The sequence below is a fragment of the Musa acuminata genome, chromosome BXJ3-4 (genome assembly GCF_036884655.1).
Source record: "Musa acuminata AAA Group cultivar baxijiao chromosome BXJ3-4, Cavendish_Baxijiao_AAA, whole genome shotgun sequence".
Classification (NCBI taxonomy): Eukaryota; Viridiplantae; Streptophyta; class Magnoliopsida; order Zingiberales; family Musaceae; genus Musa; species Musa acuminata.
Window position 1 is genome coordinate 32,832,336 of NC_088352.1, and position 13,452 is coordinate 32,845,787.

At 39.2% G+C, this 13,452-nt stretch overlaps 1 protein-coding gene across 6 annotated transcripts in view; it reads right to left on the minus strand.

The window, feature by feature from the left end:
• The window catches only part of LOC135586758 (protein MICRORCHIDIA 2-like), an 86,355-nt gene that overhangs the window by 28,559 nt on the left and 44,344 nt on the right, over positions 1 to 13,452 (minus strand). For all 6 annotated transcript variants that reach the window (XM_065149758.1, XM_065149756.1, XM_065149757.1 and 3 more), the window contains exons 13-14: positions 8,680 to 8,731; positions 8,461 to 8,572 (exon numbers count right to left, since the gene is read on the minus strand). In XM_065149758.1, coding sequence (XP_065005830.1) covers positions 8,461 to 8,572; positions 8,680 to 8,731 — 164 coding nt within the window. The remainder of the gene's footprint in view (positions 1 to 8,460; positions 8,573 to 8,679; positions 8,732 to 13,452) is intronic.

The following is a 13,452-nucleotide window of genomic DNA, read 5'->3' on the forward strand; positions in this document are numbered from 1 at the left end:
TCTTACTTTTTTTGGAAAATGACCCCAAGGCATCAATCGTATAATCCGACACAACAACACACTCATCGCTCGGGGCAGTGCCATCATTTGTAAAGTGTCCATTGCGACTATGTTGATCAAGGTAGAAGAATAACCCATCTGAAGTAGCACTTGATTGATGGATTTCCTGATGTCATTAAATGGATAATAGTTCCTCAAAAGATAAGTAGGACCTTTTGAGAATAACTTGATGCCTAGAAAGCCCTATAACTATAAGACAAAGCAAACTGTGAGAAACCTAACAAGAGTGCTATAGAGATGAAAGTATATGATAAGTATGAGAGGCACGGTGATAATGTTGACTCGAGCCTCACAATTGATAACATGTTCTTCCTTGGAGCATCAACACATGTATGAGGGAATGATGAAACATCGGTTGATCAACTTGCAGTATCAGTATAATAGTGGCAACGGACCAGATCTATTTAGTGGACCATTTACAACGAAAACCAACATTGGTGCATAAGAATTGGGTGGGACAATAAGTATAAGGCAGCCTAGACTACAGAACTTTTCAGAAGGATTTTCAAAGGTCAACTCTTAGTATCTTAAATTTGGATCTTGGTGCTAACCCACCATAGACAACAAAACAAAGACGGATTAATGATGTCTACAGCAAGGAGAAGAAGAAAATTAGAATTTGAAGGAAGTTCAACTTCAATAAGATCCTAGCCCATACAACCCAATGTCCTTCCTACCAAGCATGGTACCATCTATCCAGAAGTTTGGTCCAAGAACACAACCTGCTAATCCAATGGAGAAACATGACACTATGTAGATGAGTAGGTTCAAGAGCCTAGAGATTGGACTAAATAATTCAAGAAGCAATAGTGTTAGATTAATGTGCCATAGTTGTCCGAGACGATAAGAACGAGCATAATCAAATACCTTTTTTATTACAAGGACAGTTTTTCATAAACCAATTGTGTCCAAAATTCATGATGCACACAAAGGGTTTGATGAACAGTGTCGTTGGGGAGATTGGTCCAAAATATATTATACTGATGGTGACCAATTATGGAGCAAGTATCAAGAGGGATGGATAATAATTGGAGCATAGGAAAATTTAGAACACCATATGCAGCCCATGATGATGGAAAATATTAGTGAATTGATGAAATGACATCGGTTAAGAGGACAGTGTCAAAGGCTCAAACGATCATAACTGATTTTCCAAGCAAGACCAATCTCAATTGATGCCAACAAATTTTGACAGGGCAATCAACATACTCAATTTGTATGAGCAGTATTAGTATGTTTGATCTGTCTATTCTTGACTTCTAATGAGATAATATAATTAGAACTTATCATGAATTACTTGGGAATAAACAACTGTACATTCAGCAGTTCATCTTTCAACTTGATGAACTCCTGCAATAGATGAAAAAATTTTAGGAAGAATCCTTGTGAATCTCAAATAATAATAGTAAGAAATGACAAAGTGCTCAAAAGTTGGACATTATGTACTACATTGGGATATTTGATGAAGTATGCCATCAGCTCCATTTTTCTGCCTGTCCAAGACTTGGGAAATTCTATGAAGATTCACATTTTTCTATCATCGTACATGGATAATTGAAGCATACTCCTACAAGAGCAATGCTGAAAAGTTACCAGGTTATAGAGTCATCTAATTTATTTCAACTTAAATGTTTTGAAATGTTATGTTTTGTGAAGATTTTCTTAAAACTACAGATCCTAAAATTAGATACAAATTTGCTTATATCCCCTTTTATATATGTATAGAACCACACAACAAAATATCAAACTTCTTCCTCCGAAAAGAACTTCCAAATTTTTATTAGTCGATTAATAAATCCCAAACTGATTCTTTCTTCAAGTATTTGGATCTAAAAATCCAAGCAAAAGCCAATTATGTGCTTCATGAAACCTCTCCTTAATTTTCCTCCAAATCTAGAGAGTAGCAAAATAACATGTCATGTTTCACAGTATCAATGGCGTTGTGTGCCATCTCTGATACCCTCATGGCTCATCTGTCGTAATTTTCTGACTACTGTGAAATAAAATGCTTGAGAATGATACTTCTACCTTCCACCTGCCTCAATCACATCCATTGGGCAGCTGCAAAAGCAATCGATCTCCACTTCATCCATTGGGCAGCTGCGAAAGCAATCTAGAGTGCAGCAAAATGATATTCCAACTGTTGATCGTCTGACAAGGAAATTTCACAATTGTTCAACAACGAGACTCAACAAATAGTCATTTCACACTTGTTCGTAATGATCCACATATTCATCAATGGCTTAAGGTTATTATGATTCCTCTAGTTACTAGCCATGAAGCCCTCAATGGAGTATTCCAACTTGATGACTTCATCATCACGTGAAGCTGAATTATCTCAATTTCCAACTTGGTTTAATCATTAAGACAATTGTTTTCCATAAGGTTCGTCATACCATAACGTACCACTCAGTATGGTCGGTACATATCGATCCGACAAGAGACTAGTATAGGCCGTACATACATTGGTATGCCCCCCATGTACCATGTGTTGGTATGCTCGATATAACTCGGTACAGCTTGGTACGTATCATACCATCAGTTGGTTGGTACACCAGTATAGACCGAAAAGGTGAACCATGGTTTTCCATTCAACCTTTGCTCATGTTGATTGTATAGTCAAGAGGAGCCAAGAGGACAAATCCACATAGTAGTTGAAGCCATTAAGTCATAAAAAGGACCACACTACAAAGTGAGAACAACCTTCTTGACTTCAACCTCCATCTCGTGAAGGAGGGTCATCTCAAAAGATGCAAATGTATGCGGCCCCTAAGCTGTATCTCACTGCAACTTGACCATGCCTCATGTTGGTTGCATCATTAAGAGTTTAAGACAATGGCTTCCCAAAGTCGACCTCTCCTTTAGTTAGTTGCATAGTCAAGAAGATTGCTCCACAACTCAATCATGTCTCTGGACAATTATTTCCTCAAGATGACTACTCCATCATAACAACCACTCTCATATAACAGTTGTTTCAAGTTGGTCACGTCATCAAGACCATCACTCCTCAAGTTGGTCACATCCTTAAAATGATCATACGACCACCTCTTTGAAAAGATGATTATGCCCTAAAAATGCCCATGTCATTATGTCGAGCATAACTACACAACAACCATGTCATATTTTGGATTTGGTCAAAGTTTGATTTGACCAATTTTGCTATTGGTCAATTTGCTATGAGGAGCTTATCGAAGGCAACGACAAGGTGCAAGTTGAGAGCATACATGGTAATGGTTATAACTTGTGAAAGTAAAAGAGAAAAAAGATATCTTTCCCCCTATTGAGGTTTCGAGCATTAGTCTTCACATTAAAATGAAATCCTCTATGACCATATCAAACCTCCAATGTGTTACAGTCTGATTTGACCTAAAAGGTTGAACCCACTAGCTCCTCAATCATCCAATCTAATGTCGTCGAGCATCTACCTCCTCAATCACCCCACCTCTTCACTTGCCTGAAATGCCTAGGATAAAAGAGCATATAAAACACCCAATGTATACCAAAGCATCCCATTTGATCACGATGCATCCACCCTAACAAAAAAAACCAAAAGTTTGACATCACAAGGACATCCCATTGAACCGTGATGCATTTGCCCATCATAAACAAGCATTCAAATCGCTCGACGCATTCCAAGGTATCAAATTTGTGCACGATGAGTTCACCTAAGACAAAAAAAGCATCCGAAGTGCCAAATGCATCCCAGAACTTCCCGTTTTAATGCATCCGCCAAGGATGAAACTACATCTGGAAGTACCCAAAACATCTCATAGCATCTCCATTATATGGGATACACTTGCCTACAACCAAGAAGCTAAACCACTCGAAGCATCGCAAATTATTTCGTTAACAATGATGCATCCGCTTAGAACAAAGATGAATCAAAAGCGTCCAATGTATCCTAAAGCATCTCCTTTATGTAAAGTACATAAGTGATATGGTTATTATTTAAACTAATTGGGACTCAACTCATGGAATTCAGTCACCGCTAGACAAAGCACCTATCAAGGATTTCCATTTCAAGTACGGGACCCATTTCGGCAATCTATCGAACCGGTAATATGGGTCTATACCAATCTACCAACACATGGTACACTAGTTGTACCAATGTTTCGACGAGGAATAAAAAGAGGAAAAAGAGGAAGGGGTGGTGGAGGAATAGAGAAAGCAGTGATTTCAAAAGCGTAAGGCAACAAAAGGCGCCAAGATCCAAAAACGCCCGAGGCGCTCGCCCGAGCGAAGGCACCAAAATATAAAAATATATAATATAATTAATAAATATAATTTTTTAAATTTTTAAATAAAAATATGCTATTAAATTAATCTAATAAATACAAATACTATTACTAGTATACAGTTAACAATATACTATCGTAAGAGGAGAAGAGTGTAAGGAAAGAGTCGGAAGACCGAGGGTGTTGATTGAGAAGAGCGGGAGCGGCAACTGCGAATGACGACAGTGGCAGCGGCAGTAGCAACGATAGCGGGAGCGGCAAGCGGCGACAATGGCATCGGTAGCAGCGAGCAGCAGGAGCAGGAGCGGAAGCGGTGAGCAGAGACAATGGCAACGGTAGTAGCAAGCAGCGGCAGCAGTAGTGGGAGCGGAAGCGGAAGCGACGAGCGGAGACAGTGGCAATGATAGCAACGGGAGCGACGAGCGGCGATAGTGGGAGCGGCCGCGGTAGCAGCAAGTAGCGGCAGCGAGAGCGACGAGCTGTCACGAACGGTCGTCGCGCACCCGCAACAACTCCGTTCAACGAACCGTTCGTCGCTCACACCTGCATGTATAGCTGCTTGACAGTATGTTTTCTCTTAGTTTTGGGTCATTTTGCTTATAAATATGTAAGTTCGAACAAGCTGCAGCGTTGCAAAGCGACCGCTCACCGAACCGAGCAAAACAGCCCCAAAACAGCTCTGTTTTCGCGTGCCGCGGGAGGTGAGCGGAGAACTGCCTCCGCTCACCAAAACGTCAGCCATCTCAAACCCCAGGAACCCCCCAGGTGGCACAGGGCTGGATGGGGCTTCGGTTATATACCGAGCGTTGAGATCTCTTTCGCAAGTTCGCACGTGACCTTTACGAGAACTTGTCTTTGCGCCCGGGACCAGGTGAGCGGTTGTTTGTGGGCTTGCAGCTGTTCGTTCATCCTTGAAAGCCTTGTTTTTCTCCCTCTCCCTCTTTTCTCTTGTGCACACAAGGTGTTCGTCGAATTGCTTGTAAAGCTTTCCTTTTCGCGAGACTTTGGGACTTGTCCGTTGCTCGTTCTTTCGAACTAACTTCTTTCTCTTTTACAGGTCCTTCGGGACCTGCGAGAGGTTACAAAGTGGGCTGATCCTTGCGGAGCAAGATCGCAAGGGCGAAGCGCGACTTAGGCAACGCAAGCTAAGTTCGCGTCTTTGCCACAAGGGTGACTCACGACTTAGGCAACGCAAGCTAAGTTCGCGTCTTTGGCCGCAAGGGTGCCTCACGCCTTAGGCAATTCCAGCTAAGGTCGTGACAGAGCGGCGACAGCAGCAATGGCAGCGAGCAGCGGCGGCAGTAGCGTGAACGGCGAGCAGGGTTAGGGTTAGGGTTAGGGAAGTCATGCTGATATCAGTGCTTTAGTTGGTTCAATTGAGAGCGCCTTTTTAAATCACTGAGAGGAAGGAGGCAAGAAGAAGGAAGAAGATGAAGTCGTGGAGGAAGAAGAAAGAAGAGAACCAGCGGCAACGTTAAAACGACAGTGGCAATGTTGAAGCAACATCGACAATGTTGAATTGGCAACGACAACAGCGAAGTGCACCGACAATGGCAAAGCATCATCAACAACGACGAAGTGGTAGTGGCAGTGGTGAAGACGTAGGGATAGCGACATCGTACGAGAGAAGAGGGCTTGTGAACTCTTTTTTTTTCCTTTTTTAATAATGAGTTAGATAAGCCCCACCACTTTTTTTATTTTTTTTATTTTAATCGAACCGCTCGAAACGGAGGTGGTCCATGTATCGACCTACAGTATACTGTTAACAGTATACACAAGGAGAAGAAGGAAGAGTGTAAGGGGGTGCTGACAAAGAAAAGAGGAAGCGGCAGTGGTAGCGGGAGCGGGAGTGTAAGGAGGCAGCGGTAGCGAGAGAGGGAGTGTAAGGAGGCAGCAACAGTGGGAGTGTAAGGAGGCAACGGCAGCAGCAGCGACAGCGGCGAGCAGCGATAGCAGCAGCGGCAACGGCGAGCAACAGCAACGGCGAGCAGCGGCAACAGGAGCAGGAGCAGGAGCAGGAGTAAGTGCGGCGAGCAACGGGGGCGGTGAGCGGTGACAGCGGCAGCGGTTGTGAGCAGCGAGAGCGGGAGCGGCAGCGACAGCGGCAACAAGCAGGGTTAGGGTTGGGCAGCAACAGCTGATATCGGTTTTAGTTGGTTCGATTGAACCAACTAACCAACGGAGACTGAACCAGACCTAAAATCCTGGTTCGGTCACCTAGTTTAACCCAGGCGCTCGCCCGAAGCGCCCAGCGCCTGGGCTCGAGCGAGCGCCCAGGCGGCGCCGCTTGGAAGTGAAGCGAGGCGCTCGAGCCTCGCCTCGCCTCGCCCGAGCGCTTGAGCGCCTTTTTAAATCACTAACAATAATTAACTTATCAATTCATCAATTGATTTTATCATCAAGATATCACATTTATTAACCTATCCTAACTTTAGAAAGGTTATACAAATTCTCCTCTCTTTAACTTTAATCTAATTTACTGTAGAAACTATCATAAGCTTTATAATTAGCCATGTTAACAATTTCCTGGCACTCTATTAGAGGATTTATATCTTCTAAAATTCTATTTAGCAATTGCATGTTAAATTTCATCACTAACCTACCAACTTGAGTTCAATGCGATACCATTACCTTAAGATTCTTTAAGAAATTTTTGTCACTCCTCGATATTCTACTTGAACTACTTTTCTCACTCCTCAAGACTATTAAGAACTACATTTGTCAAAATCTCATAAACCATTAATTTCCATATACAATCTCACAAACAAAATGTATAGACAAACAAAATGTATAGCCCGGTACCGTACCGTACCGTATCGGTGTTTCGAGGTTGGTTCGGTAAGGTACGGTACTAGTGTACCGAGCGATACACCCTAGTGTATCGAACAATTTTATATATTTTCTTCATACTATAGCACTGTAGCACTGTAGCGGTACCGGGCGGTCCACGTACCAGTATGTCATCAGACCGGTACGTATCGCCCGTACCGGGCAGTACCATTCGGTACTGCATACCATACTATTTCTAAAATACATTTTGTTTGTCTCTCTTATTAGTTTACACCATGCAATTATAATATAACCATTTGTTTCGTTTCCTTTTACAATTCCAAAGATATAATTTGAAGCAAGGTTTTGAATATCGATCTGTATCGAGCTCGGTATGGTACGTACCGGTATATACTGTTGGTACGCTATGGTATACCGATGGTACACCCTAAAACTTTAAAAATACCTTCACCTACCACGTCAGGGCATACCGATCAGTATGCCTCAGTAACGATCGAAATCCAAGGTGGTACCGGTCGGTACGCCTCGATACCGATCAAAATACTGGTACTGCCCAATAGAGAACAGTTCGCACACCGGTATCCTCTCGGATCGGTACGTACCGCCTATACCGGGCGGTACACATCGAAATTGAGAACCCTGATTTGAAGAACATCAATCTAATCAAGTGTAACCATCCACCCTTCAAGGTAGGATTATGAAATCCTTAAAACCTCATAGCAAGAAAAAAAAATCTAAATGAATTATGGTCCACTCTTTATATCTACAATTATGAGATCGAGGTATGACAATCAAGAAGAAAGCTAGTTACATCTTGCATTTAGTAATTAAAATTCAATGCATGCTTACCAAAAGATATGATCATTTAGATTCCCTCCGATGAAATGTTTTTCACTAGCAGGTACTTGAATGATCCCAAGTGTTCCCAAAATTATGATATGATACTAATCATCTTGACATGTTTGAGGAACAATAACTACATATATTGGTAAAGAACTCTTACATCATCTATTTAACTTCTACATCCTTTTTCTTGAATTCCTGATCTATATTAGTGGTTATAATATTTCAATATTTTTCTTTTTATCACATATCAAAATTTATATCTACAGTTCTCTTTAAATTAAGTACAACTGTTAATCAAAGAAGAGAATCATAGTGAACTGGGAACTGTTAAGTGTTCATAAAGCAAGACCCAAGCTCAAGCAGTGGAATGGCAGCAATTATGACCATGTTAGACAGGAGAAAGTGAGTGATGCCAGGGGCTGCATTTTCACCAAAGGTTTAGTGGGATGACACTTTATTTCTTAGCATTCTAAAGAGTGGCTCATGTAAAGGAATAAATCCAAGAATCAATTTTCTAGTAAAAATTTACCAGTAATCAAGAACTATTTGCCTAAGTTTTGCTTCCAGTCGAATGAACAATGGTGTCCTTTCAAAGTCCTGTTTGTCATGAGCAGGTTCCATAAAGTTTGCCTCGAAAACTCCTGTAAATTGATTAACATGAAGCATTTATTAAGAAACACCTATTAATATTTTTTTTAAAAGAACACTAATTAATATTTGATGAAGCAAATTTCCACAAGATACATACCAATAACACACCTCCCTCGACTCGAACCTTCCTGAACAACTTTCCAAAATGGCTATAAAAGGAAATTAAGAAAATAAAACAATTAGCGATTAGAATTTGTTGTATATATTATTCTTAATCATCAATATTCAGATTCGAAAACTCATACATAAGCAATCAACATAAATATAGGGGAAAAAACAAGAGTACATGTCTGTATAACATATACATATATATATATATATATACATATATATATATATATAGTACGAAGAAGCAATGGAACATATATTGATTGACTAGCGGTACCAGTGTGGTAGTGGTAGCAATAGTCAAAGTGAAGTGATATGACTCAATTAAGTAGATCAACAAGGGAGGCCAATGGTATTTGTGCACAAGGATGTAGAAAGGAATTCTGGAATGAGGTAATCAACTAGAGCTTCTCAATTAGGTGGAACAATTAGCATTGGGTAGTCCAACCTGCAGGATTTATCATAGGACTTTGGCAATAAGGTAGCTCTTAATATGGTTGATCAAGATCCTACTACAGCCCACACAGACACCAAAATAAACACATTAGAAAGGCAATTGCACGGTGGCTCAACTTTCATCGAATTTCAATTACAGCCCAAAGCCTTTACAACCAAAGCATGATTTTGTCCATCCAAAAGGCAGCTCCCAATATTCAAGCCCCTTACACCAAGAGAGATACACAACATGTATCTAGGTAAAGAGGTTCAAGAACTTTGAGATTGGATAAAATCTTTCAATACAGTGCAACCATTGTTTGTGACATCCGGTAAAATGAACATCATCAACTTCCATATATATTACAAGAGAAGGATAGTATTCTATAATTGTATTGATGCTCCCGATAAAATCCATGATGCCAACAACAATGAGGGGTTGATGGACACAATGGTTGCAAAGGTCGGACCAAAATTTGTTTCAGTAAGTCCTGATAATAGTGGAGCAAACTTTAAGGTTGATCAGTAACTGATAGTCTTGAGTCTTGACAACATTTATTTTGAACAACAAGTACAGATCGCTGCATAGACCTGATGATAAAGGATATTTTGATAAGCCAACAGTTAAGATGATAATAAAAAAGGCACAAAGCATCACAAATTACATCAACGGCCATCATTGGGTGTAAGCTTCGATGTAGAAGTTCATATATGCAGAGCCCCTATGACCCAACATCACACGCTTTGCCACAAACTTCATCGTCTATTAAACAATGGAAGATTAGACTAATGACAGTGTTCACATCCATTGACTAAAGCAACTCCCAATATTCCAGTTCATCTATGGGAAAAAATGGACAAGTATATCCTTTTTTCCATATTCTGGATGCGGTTGTTGAGATATCTGTTGTGATTTGATTTGTTGAGATCTAATCTGCTATAATTTGATTCTCAATATGCTATCTTATTTGATGTGATAGACTAGGATATAATTGTTGATTCATTCCTAATTATATTATTTTATTTGTTTACATCAACAAGTTGTATATTTCCTAGATTAGCACCTAGATTTATTTAGGTAGTTCTTTCTTCTTTTTTCTTTTCTCTAGTTCGACTATATGTACTTCATCTTGTATACAAGCAACAATATAGAAAAATAAAATTCTCTTCTTCATGGTATCAGAGCAAAATTAGGTTTTGATTTTTCTTCTCTCTGCCCACAATGGTATATGATAGATTTGTTTCTTTATGTCAGCATTTATTGTCGAAAATCTTCTCTGGTGACTCCTCGTTTCTAGCCATGTCTGAAACTCTAAAGTTTGTTTTCAATATTCCAAAAACTATTCACTCAATATTCCCTTCAATTTGAAGGTCATACCCTCTAGATCTCTATCATTAGACTAAGCGAGAGAAATTTTATTAAGTGGTCTCAATCCATGAAGAGCTCTCTAATGAGTAAAGGAAAGTTCAAATATGTGAATGAGCTAAGAAGGCACTAGCCTCAAACGAAACTTGGGAGATCGATAATGCGATGGTCATGTGTGACTGCTTCATTCCATGTAGCCAAGAATCAGCAATGGGAAGTCATGAAAAGAAAAAATTATGAAAAAATATTTACTAACCTACTTTCGAAGCCAACTGATTGAATAATTGTTAAACCGTAAATAGTTTAATTCTAGTGTGACAGAGTATTTAGCCCGATTTGAGAAACTTAAGTGTGGAATAGAAGAGGACTAAATCATCACTGTCCGAAGATTTGTTAATGAGTTGAGGTTTAACATCGAACAAGAAGTCTCCCTTAGTTTCCTTGACACTAAAGGGGAAGCTTCTTAAAGAGTCCTTGAGATTGAGAAGTACCTCAAACTGTATCCAACATATCGAGCATCTTCTTAATCTCTCGACAATCGAACTAGTTCTCAATCCATCCCAAGTAGTGGCTCTGTGAAGCCAAAAATCCACACTACTAACAACAATCCTAGCCCAGCCATAAATTATCCAACTCTTACAACCACTTATTCTCAAACTAATTCATCTTCAATTCAATGTCATTATTGCTCTCGTACATTGTCTCTCGTTGTTCTCAACGTACCCTTATCTTAAAATAAGAACCAAAGGATCAAATTACAAACTTGCACAATATTAAAGTTCTCTTCAGCCTTTCACCCCTAGGTTGATAGTCAAACTGAGGTTGTTAACCGTTCCTTAGGAAATCTTCTTAGATGTTTAGTTGGGGAGAAACCCGAAAACCAGGATTTAACCTTATCCACTACAGAAATTGCATACAATAACTCAATCAATCGCTCCACCAGAAAAAACCCATTTTAAGCTATCCTTGGCTATACTCATATACTCATTGACCTAGCACCCCTTTCACTTAACTATCATGGCTCAAAACCAGCCCACTCCTTCACTCAATATATCTATGATTTGCATGCAGAGACTCAATGTAAAATTGCCTTAAGTAATGAACAAACTTGCTGTAAATGCACATCATAGAAGTCAAGAGTTTAAAGTTGTGATTATGTCTTGATTCGCATTTGCCTTGAGAGATCCCTAGAAATTCATTTAAAAAGTTGCATGATTCGCAGTTGTGATTATGTCTCCTTCACTAACCTAGGGACTCCTTTTCTATTAAGTGCACTCTTGTATTATGTGCACCCATTTCCTATTTAGGCATCCTAGAAGTCATATTTTTTATTTCTATAAGACATACTAATTCCCTAGGAGATTACTCTTGAGAATCATTACCTACATTAATTGTATCAAGGCTTTTAAACCCCTACAAATAGTGGGGCTTGTCAATGGATCAAACACTTCAGATTTGAATGAAAAGAATTGCATCTTCTCTAGTCTCTTACTCTCCTCTAGTATCTCACATTTCTCTTTATTTCTCTTCCCCTCTCTTTCTCTCTACTTCCCTACTCTACTCTACATCAGTATATTTGTTAAAAGAAAATTCCAAGACTACTATTGTGTTTCGAAACTTCTATAACATGGACAAAACCCAATTCCATGCCCAAATACAAATCCTTAGAACTGATAACAGAGGAGAGTACTTCAAATCCATTCTTAAAAGCTTTCTAATGGAAAAGAGTATTATCCATCAAACATTTTGCATTAATACACCCGAACAAAATGTAATCGCTAAAAGGAAAAACCGTCATTACTTAGAGGTAGCTCAGGCCATTATGTTTACTGTAGGAGTTCCTAAACATTTTTAAGGAGAGGCTATCCTAACTGCATCTTATTTAATCAATAAGATCCTAACCCGAGTATATAATTTTCAAAAACCCCTAAACATCCTCCTACAAACCTATCCACAAATCCGAATCTTTAGTAATTTGAATTCAAATGTGTTTGATTGTGTAGCATTTGTTCATATACGGTCATAACTGCACCAAATTTGATCCATGAGCAAAAAAATATGTTTTTCTAAGCTTCTCACCAATTCAAAAGGGATAGAATTGCTTTGATCTCTTACAAAACAGATTTATATAAGTATGGACGTCACCTTTTTTTTAAATCAACCTTATTTCTCCAAAACTTTATTTAAGGGGTAGAATCATACAGAAAAGAAGTTTTGGAAAACTATTATAACCCTACCTATGAATTCTCCTGAATTCATTCCTATCACAGGTACATCTCAGAAATCACCTTTTGAATCCATTCCTATCACAGTTCTACCTTCTCAGCCACAACCTATCCCTAGTACCACTAATCCAATGTTGCAACCTTAATCTATTATGCTAGAACATAAAAAATATGATGTAACGAGAGACTTAGTGACTGATAAACAGCAATCAGAACTATGTGTCTATACAATAAGGCAAAATCAACAAGGTTTGGGGCAACAACCACACTATGTTTACTAAGAGTCAGCTCTAAGTGCAACTGCTCATGAAACTTTGAAGTACTCCAGACCATTCTTTACATGTAGAACAAGGTCATGTACTACTCATCCTATTTTCAATTTTGTGTGATATCACAAATTCTCTTCTTCTTTCAAATCCTTTGTTTTTAACTTGTCAAACCCAGATATTCCTAAGTCTATACAGGAAGCCCTAGCTGTACCTGAATGGATAAAGGTTATGTATGAGGAGATGAGGGCATGGAGAAGAATGAGACTAGAAAACTTGTAAATTTTCCTAAAGGAAAGAGACCTGCTGGTTATAAATGGGTGTTCATTGTGAAATATAAAGCTGACGAGTCAATTGGGACTTATAAAGCAAGGCTAGTGGCTAAGGAACACACTCAAACACTTTAAATATATTATCAAGAGACTTTTGCACCTGTGGCAAAGATGAATAGCATCCGAGCCTTGTTGTCT